Source organism: Macrobrachium nipponense, chromosome 1 (genome assembly GCF_015104395.2).
Source record: "Macrobrachium nipponense isolate FS-2020 chromosome 1, ASM1510439v2, whole genome shotgun sequence".
Taxonomy (NCBI): Eukaryota; Metazoa; Arthropoda; class Malacostraca; order Decapoda; family Palaemonidae; genus Macrobrachium; species Macrobrachium nipponense.
In genome coordinates, this window is record NC_087200.1 from 151,719,061 (window position 1) to 151,737,203 (window position 18,143).

At 45.2% G+C, this 18,143-nt stretch overlaps 1 protein-coding gene across 1 annotated transcript in view; it reads right to left on the reverse strand.

Annotated features, from left to right (window-relative positions):
- LOC135219761 (two pore channel protein 1-like) overlaps positions 1–18,143 on the reverse strand; it is a gene marked incomplete in the record, with an annotated part of 767,111 nt that overhangs the window by 523,254 nt on the left and 225,714 nt on the right. Inside the window, 1 exon segment of the mRNA XM_064256806.1 lies at positions 13,627–13,809. Coding sequence (XP_064112876.1) covers positions 13,627–13,809 — 183 coding nt within the window.

Below are 18,143 nucleotides of genomic sequence, written 5' to 3' on the forward strand. Positions count from 1 at the left end.
GATAGTGCTGAAAGGCCTGGCCCTCGAACACTTAGTTAAAGGCTGGGGAGACAGCGTAGGAGGTGGAAGGCTGAGGCTGGGGGGAAATCACATAAATCGGTTGTGACTGAGCCTTAGAAGTAGAGGGTTGGGTTGCTGATTGTACCATAGGTACAGCCGAAACAGCCTGGGTGGGAAAAACAAACGTTGCTCTGCTTCTTTTTAGGTAAGCTGGTAACGTTTAAGTTTCTTTCTGTGTCTTACCTTTTGTAGCTTGATCTTGGCGTCTCTTAGCTGTGAGACCGCAACGATCCTTAAGGCTCGGTTGAGCCTTGTTGCTTCAGCTTGGACCTCCTTGACCATCGACTCAGGAAAGAGGTCTGCCCCCCAGATGTTGGAGGAAAGCAACTTATTCGGCTCATGTCGAATAGTTGCTTCCTGGAGGACATGCTTCCAGCAGTTAACCCTAGCTGTAGCAAACTCAAACAGATCAGACTGGACGGTATGCGTCTGGGACTTAGTCAGGAGCTTGAAGAGCGGCTCTGAAGCATAAGAAAGAGCCGCTACTTCTGTCATTGCCATGGTATTCATGGACCTGGCAAGCCTAGACTTGGCCTCAAATTCAGCTTGAATGAGGCTGTCAGGAAGCCTAGGCAGCTTCTCGCCGAACTGATCCATAGCGCAGTCTGGTTTGAGCTTGCCAGTTGAGAAGGTGTTAGGCAAATCTTCCCACAGATCTCCAAGTGAAGGGAGCAAAGGAGATGTGGGGTCTGCTTCCCTTAATTGTGGTAACGATTCACCTTTCAGGGCAGCCGGAATGGTGACCGTTGCTATCTTGGTTAAGAAGGGAAGAGGAGTTCCCTCCTCCATCGTAAAAATGGTGAAGGGACTCTTAAAGGCTTGTATTCTCGTGTTTGAACAATCCATCTCCTCTAAACACCTGAGCCATTCTCTTTGAGCCTGGTCACGGGAGTAGAGGACTGTCTCCTTCGGTACCTTATCTTCTCTAGTCATGGCTGCGTCAGTAAGTCTGGCGTAGCCAATGAACGGCGGTTGGAGGCCTTCCGGGTAGAACTCGAAGTCCTCGATCCTTCGAGTGCCACATTCCGGGATAGAAATAAGGCCGTCCTGGAAAGGGGCGTATGACGCCACTCTCCAGGGGTTGTTCATAGAGAACGGAGGCAGAGAGTCATGAGGTGGGAGCTGAAGCAGTCCAGCACCGAATGCTGGAGGAGTAGCTAGAGGGGCCTGGTTAAGTCCGGCAGTTATATTGTCCTGAGACGTAATCCTATCGGACAACCAGGAGAACATCTGCTCCATGCTGCTCCTCAGAGAGCCGACCAAGTCTCCCATCTGTTGCAACAATCCAGCATTGGGATCCAAAGCCGGAGCTGCTGCGGAGGTGGAGGGATAACTCGGAACAGGTACCAAGGGGAGAGGAGAGACTGCAGGCTCAGCCGGAGTACGAGGCCTCTCCTTGGAAGACCTGCTCTTAGAGGACTTCGAGCTTGAAGCAGAAGCTCTAGACTTCTCTGCTCCGGGGTTTGTAGCCGGAGACTTACGAGATGTTGACGCCGACGAAGTCTTTTTGGACGACGACGACGTCTTTTTAAGGGTTTTCTGTACCCTCTGGCCCTTCACCTTGGGTTTCACCGAAGCACTGGGTGAAGCATAAAGGAGCTCAGCTCCTGTAAAGCCTTGGAAGGAAGCTGGAGAATTAGCAGGAGAAGAAGATCCAGTGGCGCCCAAGGGAAGCCCTTGGGCGTCCAACGTACCTACCTCGACCAACAGGTCGTCAACACCTACCATCGGTTCAACATTCAAATCCAGTGTCGCGACTTCCGATGAGATATCGTGGCCTGGTTCCTTCATTGAAGTGGCGATCTGCTGTTGGATCGCCGCCATAGTCGGGGCTGCTTCTGCGGGTCGACGTAACCAGTCGACTTGCCGCCGGGGAACAGCAGGACAGCCATCCTCTTCTCCAGGATGTAGGGCTGTCCCTTGGCGGCGTTCTTCCCAAATCCGCCGACCCAAGCCCTCAGGGTTGCCAGAGCGGTCTCTCTAATGGCAGCAGCCTGGAAGAGAGGGCGTTCATTAGTTTTAAGTTTAAACTTGAAATTAAACCTTAAACTAAGACTAGGCTCAACCTAAAAAGTTTTCGGGGATGTAATTCCCAACATAAAGAGAGCTTAAGCTTAAAATAAAAGACTAAAATTAAACTTAAGATCTAAAACAGTCATTAAAATTCATGTATGGAGTTGGAAATACTTACCCCGTCTAAAAACTGACCCACGAGATCATAACAAATAGTGCAGGTTTCGTGGAACCAGACCTGCAGATTCCCATGCGGAGTCGCGCACGGAGCGTGGGACCTGCAGACTTCATGTCCGCAGGGGTCTTGGAGCATGGCGTTACATCCCGGATGCTCACAGTTGGTGGTCTGTAAGTGGAAGGATACATGAGTACCATAAAAGACATCACTTACAGGCTAATTAGAACTCCGATGCATGCCGGAGAGCGAAAAAATTTTGGGCATAACCCCTCCCTTACCGCCTGAATAGGCTATAACCCCGGAGTGATCCGGTGTGAAAACAGAGGTAAGGGAGGAACCTGGCTTAAGCTAGCTTAAATTAAACTTATGATAGCTTAAAATAAACTTATAATACACTTAAGCATAAATTAGCACTAAATTCCGGAATGGTTCCGGGACGCGGAGGTGTTCGTCTCCCGTTATACCGACGAGATGGGATGGTTAGTTAAAAGACCAACTGTACGCCTGAGGTCCGCCCGCAAGCGGGGAACCAGCTCCCTTCCTCGTGATTGATGGAGCTCCGGTAAGATAAAAAAGCACCGACAATCCGGGAAGGGGCGAGAGGGCGAGACAGACTCGAGCAAACATCGGGGCAACGGAGCAACAGAGGAGGGGGAAGGCCAATCCCCCTACCCCGTCACAACAAAGCACCGTGAAGCAGAGAGAACGGTCAAGTCCAGTCCTGTGTCTGTCCAGCCTCCCCTACTCCCTCCGCGTAGGGAGAGAGGGAGACAGGCCCGGGTGGTGCGAGCGAGGACGGACCTCCCTCCCCCCAGCTCTATGGGAGAGCGGGAGGAGGGCAGGGTGACTGGACGGGCGCTGCTGAATCGCGATCACATGGGACCACAAAGCGGAAAACTCGATAAAAACTCACGAAAAACATAGCCTAGGTTAATGCAACCCAAAACTGATCAGCGAGATGCTATCGTAGATGCAACAAAAACTGATGAGAGGAAGCAACAAAACTGATGGGGACCATGATATAATGAACCTAGGCTACGCTAACGTGCCAGACGTCGTAGGCTAACCCAAAATACATAAAATCACTAAAACTTAAATTAAAATGAAAGTAGGGAAAATAAAACAGTAGGAGAAAAAATCCAGGAGTGTACGACTAACCCGAGAGAAAGTCTACCACTCAAAGCTAGCCGGGGCCGATACTAAGAGCTGTGGCTAGGGTCTGGATAGAAACGAAGTGCCTACGCAAGGTAAAGGAAGACATGCATGCATGACATAAACCAATGCAGGCTGGATCGCCTAACATAATATAGATAAACAGTAATAGAGCGTAAAGTAAAAGGGAAGGTTCTAGGTATGGAAGACCAAGAACGAACCCGCCACGAGGCAGAACAATGCCGCCATGCTTCCGGCCGCGAGCCAGCATTTATACCTAAAAAACGGCAAATACTGACTCAAGGCTGGAAAAAACTAAGTAGGAACCTTACGGAATACTTAACTTAGCTGATGCGATGGCTGAACGCTCCATTACTAGATAAAATCCTCACAAAGGGGCACGAAATTCACAGAGACAAAAAAAAAAAGTACGTCCGATGAGGCACGTGCTAACAGAAAGGATGGCCACCAGAGGCGCAGCAGTCAGTAGCGTGGGGTGGAGTAGTAGTAGTCGCTGCCCATTCTGTGGGTCGGCTCCCCTCTTGTGGGGGTTTTGTCGTAGGAGATTTCTATTGGTAAGAGGTTCGTGGTAGTGGTCTCACTCACCCTAGTGTTCATACCGACGCCCTCCTGGAGGGTGAGCGAGTCAGTTATACTGACCTTTTTCTTTATTTTATTTATTCTCTGGTATTTGTTAGTTCATTTACCTTAGAAATAATGGATTAAAGGGATATTTCGCGCAGCGACACGAACTGAGCCCAGAAATGAACTCATAATCTTGAAAACTAAGCGCGCTGTGTTTTTTTGAAAAAAATATTTTTCCCGCTTCCGCGCTCACTCCGAAACACCTCCGGCACACGGGAGACAATTTTTTTTTTACTGCTTTGGCGTTTAAGGGTTAAGGATCTTGACTACTGGGAAAGACTACAATTTCTAAAATTATATAGTCTAGAAAGGAGAAGAGAACGCTACATGATAATTCAGGCATGGAAACAGATAGAAGGAATAGCCGAAAACATCATGGAGCCTAAAAATATCAGAAAGAGCAAGCAGAGGTAGATTAATAGTGCCCAAAACTATACCAGGAAAAATAAGGAAAGCACACAGAACATTAATCTATTATGCACCAGCATCGATAATGCAGCGTCTATTCAATGCGTTGCCAGCTCACCTGAGGAATATATCAGGAGTGAGCGTAGATGTGTTTAAGAATAAGCTTGACAAATATCTCAGCTGCATCCCAGACCATCCAAGATTGGAAGATGCAAAATATACTGGAAGATGTGCTAGCAACTCTCAGGTAGACATTAGAGGTGCCTCACACTGAGGGACCTGGGGCAACCCGAACAAGATGTAAGGTTTGTAAGGTCCCCCTTCTTTCCAGGGCTTTCCTACCAAGTCTGCCCCTACTTGGGATAGATCGGCCTCGGTCATCCCCAAGGTCAAGGCTTGGAAGACAAGATCCCTTCCAAAGGGATCCAAGCCTGCTCCGGAAGACTGTCAGGTCGTCTTCGGCCCCCAAGCCGTCGACTTCCTCTTCCAAGGCTTCTTCCCCACCCAAGGGGTCGAGAGCCAGGTCCTCCAAGGCCAAGCCGACAGAGTCTGGCTTTGACCAGGAGGCCTTTGCAAATCTTCTGATGATGAAGATGAGCAAGGTAGTGGACACCAAACTCGATTCGGTGTCCACTCGACTCGCCTCAGGCCTGGAGACCTCGGGTCAATCGATCTTATCTCTGACCAAGAGGCTCCAAGCCCAGGAGGAATTAGTGTCCGGAATCCTCCAGTCCGGGACCAAGCCACAGTCTGTGACAGTACCGGACGCATCAAAGCTGCTGCCATTCAAGAACAGCAACCCGTGGCGGTTAGCTCTGCACGTCCCATTCTCGGACGGAAAACTGACAATCGAAGGTTGCAGAACTTGGCCGGTAGAGGACTTTGAGTTCTTCCCGGCGGGCCTTCAATTTCCCTTTCCGGGCTACGCTAGACTAGCCAAAGATGCGCTAGTCAGGGTAGGCAAAGTCCCGAAGGAGACAGTCATCTACCCTAGAGACCAAGCCCAGTCTGCATGGGTCCACACCCTTACAGAATGGGACTGCGTCAACAGAAAATTGACGCCCCATAAAGGATGCTTCAAGATGTTTGTGGCCCCACAAGGAGTTCTGACTCCTTGCACGTCGAAGGTGGTGGAGTTGACTCTACAAGCCGCGGTAGAGGAAAAACCTTTACCTCAATTAAAAGAGACAGAGGCTACCGCTTTGCTCTTCCCCGGCGATATATAGTTTTGGACTGATGCTCCAGCTACGTTCACGGTGGGCAGACTCGACCCAGAGTGTGCCTCCGCCCAGTTCACTGAATGTTTACCTAGAATTCCAGGCCCCATGGTCAAATGGGAATTCGAGGCAAGATGCAGGCAGAGTAGGTCGATTAACTCAGTCACCTCGGCGGAGTTGATTGATATGATGTTCGCGGATGAGTCTCTATTTCGAGTCCACACAAAGTCACTATTACAGGCCTTCCAGTCGGACCTGTATGACTTTATAGTGGCTAGGCGAGCCTGCAGGAAGCATGTCTTCGCGAATGCTTCCATAAGGCACGAACCAAACAGGCTCATAAAGGCTTTGATCTGGGGCGCCAACCTCTTCCCTGAGGACGCGGCTAACAACGTCCTCAGCAAGGCAGCTAGAGCTAACCAGAACCTTCGTGTCCGTTGGGGACTTCCTTTCAAAAGGAAGTCTGAGACCCCCGACCACAATCAAACCTAGGAAGAGGCCTGGGAAATTCCAGCCTTACCAGTCCTCTCATCCTCAGACAGTTGTCCAGGCGGTCCCTATCTCCCAGATCGGCAAGCCTTCAACATCCAAGGCTCAGCCACAGCAGCAGTTTGTCCTGGTACAGAGTCCACCGACTCAGCAACCTTCGACTTCAACAGCCTTAGTAGCCTCCCCAGCCTTCAACGCCTCTTTTGAGTCACGAGGAGCATTTCGCGGCTACAATAAACATGCAGGGAGTAGCAGAGCCAGAGGTGCCTTCTGGCAGAGGTGGCTCTAGAGGCAGAGGCTTCAGGGGAGGCAGGGGAGGTAAGACCACAACCAACCAGTGAGACCCCGCAGGTGGGCGGGAGGCTGTATCTCTTTCGGGACCACTGGACCTTCAGTTCATGGGCCCACAGCATAGTATTGAAAGGTCTAGGGTGGAAATGGGAGAAAGGGCCTCCTCCACCAGTCAGTTTCCACCAGACTCCAACGACAGACCTACTTGACTATGCCAAAGATCTCCTCCAAAAGAAGGCAATAAAGAAAGTCAATCGCCTGAAATTCCAAGGACGTCTGTTCAGTGTGCCAAAGAAGGACTCAGACAAACGAAGAGTGATTCTGGACCTGTCCCGTCTCAACTCATACATTCAATGCGACAAGTTCCGCATGCTGACCGTCTCGCAGGTGCGGACCTTACTTCCCCATGGGGTCGTCACCACCTCTATAGATCTTACAGACGCTTACTATCATGTTCCGATAGCAAGAAACTTCTCTCCATACCTAGGCTTCAAACTAGGAAAACAAGCTTACTCATTCAGAGTCATGCCATTCGGGGTCAACATAGCACCCAGAATATTCACAAAATTAGGAGAGACAGTAGTGCAAGAACTAAGAGCCCAAGGGGTAATGCTAGTGGCTTACCTAGACGACTGGCTCATTTGGGCAACCAATGACGAGGAGTGTGCAAAGCAACAGCCAAAGTAATAGAATTCCTAGAGTATCTGGGTTTCGAGATAAACAAGGGAAAGTCTTGCCTCATCCCGGCGTCCCGCTTTCAATGGTTGGGAATCCAATGGGACCTAAACTTACACAAGCTATCTCTCCCATCAAAGAAGTGCAGAGATAGCGAAGGCTACGAGACAGTTCCTCAGGAACAAAAAGGCTTCTCCTAGTACCCAAGAGAGAATTCTAGGTTCGCTTCAGTTTGCCTCAATAACAGACGTCCTGTTGAAAGCCAGGCTGAAGGATATCAATCGAGTCTGGTGGAAGAGAGCCAATAACGAATTCAGAGACAAGATCTCTCTGATTCCGCCGATATTGAAGAAAAGGCTCCGTCCGTGGACGGAACCCCGGAGTCTCTCCAAGTCAGTGCCACTGCAATTTCCCCCATCGTCTCTGATAGTCCACACGGACGCCTTTGTGAGCGGTTGGTGGGGCTACTCCCAGTACAAGAAAGTTCAAGGAACGTGGTCGAATACATTCCGCCAGTTCCACATCAATGTCCTAGAAGCAATGGCCATTTTTCTGACCTTAAAACGTCTGGCTCCAGTCAAAAACAGTCATGTAAGATTAGTCTCGGACAGTGCAGTCATAGTTCATTACATAAACAGAGGAGGCTCCAGGTCGAGCAAAGTAAATCATGTAATGATTTCGATTTTTTCGTTAGCGACGAAAAATTATTGGCACCTGTCAGCTACTCACCTGGCAAAAGTAAGGAATGTCATCGCAGACTAACTATCCAGAACAACTCTACTGGAGTCGGAGTGGTCCTTGGACGTGAAGTCGTTCCGTTGGATTTGCAATCAAATCCCGGGCCTTCAGGTAGACCTGTTCGCCATGGAGTCCAATCACAAACTCCCGTGTTATGTGACTCCCAACCTGAACCCTCTAGCTCCCACCACAGATGCGATGTCCATAGACTGGAACAGTTGGCAGAAAATTTACCTATTTCCACCAGTAAACCTCCTGATGAAAGTCCCGCACAAACTCAGATCCTTCACAGGACAGGTGGCATTGGTTGCACCCAACTGGCCGAAGAGCAATTGGTTTCCTCTTCTACTAGAGTTGAATCTCCGCCCCAGACGGATTCCCTGTCCAGAACTGACTCTGGTAGTACAAACTTGGACTGTGTCAGCTTCCTCAAGAATTCTAAATGCCCTAACTTTATGGACTTCATGAAGTTTGCGGCTCAGAAGGATGCTAGTATCGATCCACTAAACATCCTGTTCATAGAATCGGATAAAAAAGAATCAACACTCAGACAGTATGATTCTGCAGTAAAGAAATTGGCCATCTTTCTAAAAGAATCAGATGCCCAAAAGATTGCTACGAATCTGGCAATTTCGTTCTTTAGAACCCTGTTTGAGAAAGGTCTAGCTGCTAGTACCATTACTACAACCAAATCTGCCTTCAGGAAGATTTTTCAGCTTGGCTTTAATATTGATTTGACAGATTCGTACTTCTCTTCTATACCTTGAGCATGTGCCCGTCTGAGACCAGCGGACCGTCCCCACACGGTCTCCTGGTTTTTAAACGATGTACTCAAATTGGCCTCTGACACTGATAATGATTCATGCTCATATATAACCCTTCTCAGAAAAACATTAATTCTTAATGAGTCTGGCTTCAGGCGCCAGAATATCTGAACTGTCTGCTCTCTCTAGAGACCCAAATCACATCGATTTCCTCCCGTCGGGTGAAGTTCTACTATCACCAGATCGGAAATTCTTGGCCAAGAATGAAGACCCACAAAACAGGTGGGCTCCATGGAAAATTATACTTCTCACACAGGACTCATCATTGTGTCCTATTATCACACTAAAGTCTTATCTGGCCAGAACTTCTGAAAAGTCTTCAGGTCCTCTTTTTATTAGAGAGAAAGGCAATACCATTTCCTTAAAAGGCATTAGACAACAAATCCTTTATTTCATTAAACAAGGCAATCCGGATTCAGTCCCTCACGTCCATGATATCCGAGCAGTGGCTACTTCGATTAACTATTTTCACAATATGAACTTCGAGGATCTGAAGAAATATACGGGTTGGAAATCTCTGGCAGTATTTAGACGCCACTATCTCAAGAGTTTAGAGGCCCTTAAATATTCAGCAGTGGCTGCAGGGCGCATCGTCTCCCCTGAGATGACCTAGTCTTAGAACTCTATTTTCTATTCCTCTTTTCAGCTTAAATTTCCCTTGATACTCACTCTTTACTACCTGCCTCGCTCGTAATCCCTACCTATCTCCCTCTGGTTCCGGGCTGGTTTACTTGTCAATCCATTGCCGGACTTGTACATAGTTTACATTTGTCATTTTTGTATTCCTTACCTGTGGTTTTCCAGAATAGTATGAATCTGGTCATATTGGTTCCTCCTGTCCTACCATTGTATTTTATTGATTTACATTGGTTATTAAACTTAATTTAAGAGTATATTTAGGTTAATTTTAAGAGTACATTTAAGTTTTCTTTTTTCTACATTGGTTATTAAACTTAATCTTAAGAGAACATTTAAGTTTTATTGTTCCTTATATCTTTTGATTTTGTATCTTCCAAGCTTGTATGGCCATTCTCTGATACTATTTCACCGGCCGACAAGGTCGAACCCAGAAAAGGGATTTTGACAAAGGAAAAATCTATTTCTGTGGGAAAACCTGTGTTGCCCGGTGAACCCATCCCTCTCTCTTTTCCTGGTCCCCATCCTGTAGCCAGCCCAAGCTTGGGTGCGTAATCCAGGAATGAAGCTACAAGGCGTGAGTTGTAGTAGTAGCGAGCGGAAGGTAGATGTGGTAGTCCTTGTAACGGCACTTGCCTAGAGAGGGACTTTGAAGGGAATCTTCTAATTGGCAGAAGACCTGTGGTAGTGGCCTCCACTCGCCCCTGTGCTTATACCGACGCCCTATGGTGTTCGAGCTGAGGGTAGTAACTTCAGCATTCCTTTTAGCTTTTTCTCTGGTATATTTAGCATCAATTTATACCTAGAAATGCGTGCTACAGATTTTTCCTATGTCAAAATCCCTTTAATAGACCTTTGCAGATGTTTATATACTGACAATGAATCATATCCTGTATAGTATATTGAATGGTCATCGACAAAAAGCGAGCACTTCATTTAAGGAGGCAAGATTTTTTCCAACCACACTGATCATTGCCACTGAAAAGTGTTACACTTAGAACGCTTCCTTGGGGTACTCCTTCCTCCTGCACAAAAGGCTGGGAGAGAGTTTCCCATTACCTTAAAAAATCTGTCCGTTAAAAAGGAATATGTAAATCTGATCATTCTTCCCCAAATGCCCATCTTGTGCAATTGTTTCATGATGCCCATTCTCCAGGCAGTCATACAATTTTTTGAGGTCAAAAAATAATCCGAAAGTCTGATACTGTTTGGCGAATCCTTGCTGCTTTTGGTTGGTCAGCCTCTGCAAGGGATCAAGGGTGGAGCAGTTTTTCCTGAAATCAAATTGAAGTGATGATATTAATCCTATAGTTTCTAAGTGCCAAATTAATCTAGTATTTATCCTTTTCTCCATCAGCTTACACACACAGCTAGTAAGAGCTATTGGTTTATAGCTGGTGGCTAGGGAAGCATCTTTATTAGGCTTTTTAATAGTAACAACTGTGGATATTTTCCAGTCACTGGGTAAAATTTCAGTTTCCCATATTTTGTTTATAATCTTGAGTGAATGTTTTTTGGCATCACATGGGAAGTGTTTAAGCCTTTCATATATGAATGTATCCTCACCTGGAGTTGCAGTTTCACTAGATTAGAGCACCTTCCGTAATTCTCTCAAGGAAAACTTGAGTTGTATGGTTCAGATTTTCCTGAATCAAATTTAAGAGTCATTTCAGAATTTCTAATTTTTTTATATTCTTGAGAATCATTGTTGGCACTGGAAACTTTAGAAGTGTTCTCCTAGCTCATTGGCAACTTCAGTGGGCTCTGTGGCCATAGTCATTTATTTTTAATGAGGGTAATGGTGATGCTACAAATTTCCCACTCCGTTGCCTTATTTTGTGCCACACCACTTTCAGTGGAGTCTTTGAGTTTATTCCATTAAAATAAAGCCAACTTTCTCTTTTGGCTTTCTTATAAAAGTGCCATTGCTTGGCAAAAGCATGTTTGTAGATTGGTAATTTAGACTGAGGAGAGCCACTAGTTTTGTAACATCTGTAGCACTTCCTAGTAACTTTCCTCAGAATATCACAAGTCTTATTCCACCAGGGAACTGCAGGTCTATGAGGTTTGCCATTTGTTTTGGGAATCGAGCCTTCAGCACTCTTCAGAGTAGATTCAATAAAGTAATCACAAGCATCTAGATAAGAATGAAATGACTCAAACTCCCTATCTAGATCGACACCCTTACTGAATTTATCCCAGTCTGCATCCTATACCTTCCACTTCAGTAAAACTTCAGATGAACCATTCCGAGTATACTTCAAATGGACCAGGTAATAATCACTCCCATTTAAATTTTCGTTAACAGACCAACTAAAATCAAGGTGGATACTTGTTGAAGAGATACTAAGGTTCAGTGCAGAGAAATGATGAGCATGAATGCTGTGGAAAGTCATTGGCCCATTATTATATAGGGTAACATCATTCCTATCAATAAGGTCTTCAATTAATTTCCCTTTACTGTCTGGAAACCAAATTCCCCAGAGGGAGTTGTTGGCATTAAAATCTCCTAAGAGAATTAAAGAAGCTGGAAGTTGGTTAATTAAGGACTGAATATCTTCACTGTTAAAAGCAAGATCTGATGGAAGGTATAAGGAGCATTGTTATCCTCTTTTCCAAGATGACTGACATAGCAACAGTTTGTAGAGTTGTATTTAACTGTATCATGGAGTGCTGTAGAAATTTATTAATGGCACATCGGGATAGCATCAATATAATTGCAGTGGCCCAGGTATAAGCCAATCTGCCTGCTGGGAGTTCTGCCCCCACTAATGGGGACTGGCTCCCCACTCCAAACGTATTGGTGGGCTTCCGAGCAGAAGCCAGGAGTCCCATCCCCAAACACCAGCCCCCCCTGGATTCCGATGGGCCGATCCCTGGAGATGGTTCCGCTCTCAAGATAGCAATAGGAAAAGCCCATCACTATCTCTTAGGTCCAAACCATATCAGGTGGCAAAAACCACCACAACTCCCACAATTAGCTTTGAATGCAAACTCCTTCCAAAGCACGATCCCTTCTCAGACTCACCTAAGCAGTAATATTTTACAAAAAGTGGAAAATTCCATAAAATTTCTCCAAAAAATTAATAATACATGAGACTCTTGGACTCAAACTCAGGAACAGATTCCTAGGGTTCAAGAGCCCCCTCAGCACGTCAAGGTGGTGTCACATTGAGGGGGCAAGGATTCCTGTTGGTGAAGGCTTTGATGACATCACCAAGGATGAAGTTAGCATCCTCATTGATCCCCACCCTGACCCACTGACAGACCAGGATTTGTAAGACCTGATGATGTCTGCCAGCAAGGAAGAAGACACCTCAGTTTAGGAGGAGGACGAGGAGGACCTGACTTTGTTCCAAAATAAGGTTTAGGCTATGTCCTCTTCTGAATTCTCAATACACTTTTCCTCAACCAAAAGAAGAACAGAAGGCAGAGCTAAACCAGAAGTCTTAGTACTAACTAAAGCGCTAGCAAAGGAAAAGCCTAGAATGCATTAGCAAATGAAAAGCTTAGACTGAGTATGGATAACTACAGCCAAAGCACGTGGAGAAGGGGGCAGGTTGATAACCTGACAACTAATTGCTTTCTCAATCTATCTGCTTCCCTTTTCTTCCTCTGCTAATGAACTTAACAAGAAAGTCCTTCAAAAATCCCTCTTCCTCACATTTATTCTCCTAAAAAATCCACATCCTGCTAACACAGTAATCGTCCTATGGAACTTGACTTTCTTAGCCTTGATTCCAGTGGAGGCATCCTTGGAAAAATAAATGTAGTACAGTAGTACCATGATAACAGCAAACAGCCATGAAATACCAACAAGCACCTATACACAGTGGTGGCAAGGAGAATTCTGACAAAAGCTAAAACATTTGAAACACACCTGGTGGAGAACAGGTGTACTAGACAGTCATCCGGGAAGCCATTTGATTTTTTTGTTTGAATGCCAACTCGCCTATCAGTGCAGAGATATAAGCTATCATTAACAGCAAGTAACATTCATCCTAAATAATGTAAAACGGAAGTATAATGGAAAATGTTATAAGAAGTAAAGCATGATGATATACCAACATTTTAAAGTCATGTCATCATATCTAATACTTGGAAGTTAACATTATATGGACTGACTGTTATCAATTTACCTAATGGTGCATCATTTTCAAAACTAACATATTTATATTTCCAAAAATTTAGCCATTAATCTAAAATATAAGAGATATTGCTATTGTGCAATTTCACATGCAATCTAAAGGATATGGAAACTGTTAATGAGATATAATGGAATTATGTAGTATACACTTACTTTGCTGTGGTGAGCAAAACATACAAGGAAACAAATCCTTGGAGGAAAGTTGAAAAGTAAGGATCTTCTTTGTTTGGACTGAAGAAATAGAATCCCAAGGTTGTAAATATTATTAAGATAAATAGGAGGATGCCTAGAACTTCTAAAATAGGTGGCACTGACTGTAAAATCTGGCGCAGGAACCTGTTTAAAATGAAAAAAATGTTCATTTACATTGCATGCATAGAAAATAATCATAGAGCTTTCCATACCCATCATATAAAGGAGCTTATTTTATTAGTCAGTATAATACTATCATGTATAGCAGTTATAAAGAAAATGAGAAAAAATAAGACTATTGGTTGGTCTATCTTATAGGGGGGGATGGGACATAAGGATAATGCCTTTGAGGACTCACAGTGGCTACCAAAAATAGGTTTTCCCTATGTCAAAACCTGATTATTTCATTAGAAATTTTAATGGGGGTCTTGAAAGCTGATGGATTTAGTAGCAAATACAATAGTAATCCTGTCTGCATAAAATATGGAAAAAGTACTCATGCACTGCCTGAGTTCGTATACAGTGGACACCCCTTATATCGCAGTTGTGATTTAGTGACTTCATTTAGTTGTGGATTTTTCTGTGGAACATAAACCAAATAAATTGTGGAAAATTCACTTATTAAAGGATTCTCTGCACAGCAACATTCCATAATTATACTATATTTTTGTGTTACAGTCAAACCTCAGATTTTATATGCCCTAGTTTTTCTACAATTCCGTTTTCATTGACTTTTCCGATAAAATTTTGACTTAGGTTTTGTACATTTCTTTGAAATTCGTATCCCCAGAAACATTCCTTCCAGGGCCCACTCGTGACTAGGCCCATAACGAGGGCTCAAATAAAGCAGCCCATGTTCTGTGACCCATTCTGCCCTTGTATTCATTATTTTTTGTGCCTTTTTTCTTTTTTATTTGAGTGCAATTGCTAAATAAGCCATCAAGGGGCCAAAGAAAGTTCCCAGTACCAGCCCTTCTGTCAAAAAGGCGAGAAACACCCAGGCAGTCCCCGGTTATCAGTGGACTCGGTTCAGGGTGATCCAGTTTTATGGCGCTTGTCTAGCACCATAAAATCAGCGATTTATGGTGCTATAACGGACCGAGTTTTGTTATCTGCGCCATAAGGTGCGGATAGTAGAGTTATGGCACCATGGCATACTTTACATAAACACCATTAACCAGTGCCTATGAATTGCCGAGATTCAGTTAATGGCGGTTTTCACTTATGAGTACCCTGCCAAGAACAGAACCCCCGCCAATAACCAGGAACTGCCCGTATAGAATTTAAGAAAGAACTTGCAGCAAAGTATGAACATTGCGTACGTGTGGCTGATCTTGCTAAGATGTACTGCAAGTCCATATCAACAACAGCTCCATCCTAGCAAAAAGAAAAGAAATCAAGGCAACTGATGTTGCGAAAGCAGTAACAACTTAACAAAACAGAGGTTGCAACTACTTGAAGATACTGAGAAGTTGTCATTGGTTTGGATCAACTAAAAACAATTAATGGGAAACAGTGTGTCAGAGGCGATAATTTGTGAAAAGTGAAGGATGTTGCGTGCCGGTCTCAGCAAGAAAATGCCTACAAGTGCTGCTGCTGTTAGTGAATTTAAGGCCAGCATAGGCTGGTTTGAAAAATTCAAAAAGCAAACTGGCATACATAATGTGCCTACTTCAGTGATTAAGAATGTGTTTGCACAGTGGAGAGGTAAAAAATTTTGTGGAGAACTATCATCACTACAAAGATGTAATCCATGTCTCCAACACGTTCAATGACCATGCCTTATTTTATTTTAGGCAAATTTCAAAGACATCAGATACAAAGTTCTGTGGACAGTTTTGTGTGACAGGGCTCCAGTGACGACTTTCAAGCTGGTCCTAGTGCCTGTAAATAACGAAGAGGGAAGTAACCCTAGATAGTGCCAGTAAAAAATAAAGAGAAATAACCCCAGATAGGTCTTTGATAATCAAAGTCCTTCTGTAGGGGGATTCCCCTCCCAAACAATAACCCCTCTTCCTCCCTCTCCCCTCCTCTCCGTCTTCCTTAAGGGAAAGAGTGATGTTAAATGTTTATTCATCCATTTCATTAGTCATTTATATTTATTTCTCATTGTTTTCTGTATGTAAAACTGTTTATTCTAAATAAAATGTATTTTTAAAAATATGTTTGGGTGTCTGGAATGCATTAACTGGATTTACAATATTCCTTAAAAGAATTATTATTTTGGATTCATATATTTCAGATTTCATGAGATGTTCTGGAACATAGGTACAAAAGCTGAAGTTCCACTGCATTTCTGGGCTCAGCTCGTGTCGCTGCGCGAAATATCCTTTAATCTATTATTTCTAGGGTAAATGTACTAACACATACCAGAGAATAAATAAAATAAAGAAAAAGGTCAGTATAACTGACTCGCTCACCCTCCAAGAGGGTGTCGGTATGAACACTAGGCGAGTGAGACCACTACCACGAGCCAAAAGCCAATAGAAATCTCCCACTACAAAAACCCTCCAAGAGGAGAGCCGACCCACAGAGTGAGCAGCTCGTACTACTACTACTCCATCCCATGCTGCCGACTGCTGCGCCTCTGGTGGCCATCCTTTTAAGTTAGCGCACACGAGTCACTTGTGCTATTTTTCTCTCTGTGTTTTTTGTGCCCTTTCGTTGGATTTTTACTATAATGGAGCGTGCAGCTATCGCAGCAGCTAAGTTAAGTACTCAGTATTTATGGTTAGTTGGTTTTTTCCGGTCCCGAGACAGTATTTGCCGTTTTTTAGGTATAAATACGTACTCGGGGTCGGAAGCATGGCAGCATGGTTCTGCCTCGTGCTGGGTTCGTTCTGGGTCTCCCATACCTAGAACATCCCCTTGTCTGTGTACGCTCTATATATATTGTTATCCGTTTTACTTAGGGTACTGTCTACTCAGGTTTGTCATGCATGCATGTCTTTTACCTTATGTAGGCTCCTTCTATCCAGACCCTAGTCCCGGCTCTTTGTATCGGCCTCTGACTAGCTTTGAGTGGTAGACTTGCCTTCGGGTTAGTCGTACACTCCTGGATTTTTTCTCCTACTATATTGCTTTCTTTCTTTTATTTTTGATTAATTATACTATGTATTTTGTTATGGTTAGATTGTTAGGCGTCTGGCTTAGCCTAGGTCCTGGCTCATTGAGCCTATACTACCGCTCATCAGTTCGGTTGCTTCCATATAGCATCTCTCTGATCAGTTGGTTTTGGTCCAGTGGGCCTATATGCTACTGCTTTTCAGTTCAGTTGCTTCCCCATAGCATCTCTCTGATCAGCTGATTTGTCCTAGGCTTAGTTGTCTTGTTTTGGTCTTACCGCCTCGTGGTCACTACGTGATCACGAGACAGCCAGACGCCTGCCCAGTCACCTTCCCCCCCCCTCCCGCTCTTCCATAGAGTCGGGGGAGGTGCGTGTCGGTCTGCCATGCTCGCTCCTCTTACCCGAGCCTGCCTCCCTCTCTCCCCCCAGGCGGAGGGACTTGGGAGACGGGACAGACCCAGACTGGTCTCGACCTCTCCGGCTTCTCGGTCCGGCCGGATGGTAACGTGTTGGGGGGTACTGGCCCTTCCCCCCATCCGTTGCTACCTTGTCGCTCCGGGCTAGCTCGAGCCTGTATGTCGTCTCGCTCTTTCCCTCCTTACCAGGGCTCCTTTCCTACCGGAGTCCTGGCATCCAGCGGAAAGTTATTAGTCCACCCAGTAGAGTGGACCGGAACATACAGTGGGTCCCTACTAACCTTACTGTATTGCGGAGTTACTACACTCCGCTACGCACTGGACTCGGTCCGGTTCGTTTGAGTTTTAGGTTTAAGTGTGATTAGGTTAACTATAAGTTTATCTTAAGTACCTTAAACCGTCCCCCCCTCCCTTCCATATCTTACCGGATCTCTCCGGGATTATAGCCTATTCAGGCGAAGCAGGGAGGGGTTATGCCCAAATTTTTTCCGAGCTCCGGCATGCAACGGAGTTCTTCTGTCCTTTAGCCTGTAAGTGTTATTCTTTAAGATACTCATGTGTCTTCCCACTTACAGGCCACCAACTGTGAGCATCCGGGATGCGCCGCCACACTTCAGGACCCATGGGGTGGACCGAAAGTTGCCGGTCCCATGCTCCATGCGCGACTCTGCACGGGAACATCCAGGTCTGGTACCATGAGACGTGTACCATATGTTACGATCTGGTGAGCCAGCTTTTAGACGGGGTAAGTATTCCATCTCCGGTAGCTGCTCCGCTTCTGTTTTAATGCTTAAGTTTTCATCATTCACTTTAACTTAAGGCATCTAGTTTAAGTTATACTTTAAGTTTTAGTTTTAAGTGATTCTTAAATCTAATCTACGCCCTCTCTTCCAGGCGCCGGCAGTGAGGGATACCGCACTGGCTACCCTGCGGCCTGGGTCGGCGGTTTTGGGAAAGAACGCCGCCAAGGGTATGCCCTACATTTTAGAGAAACA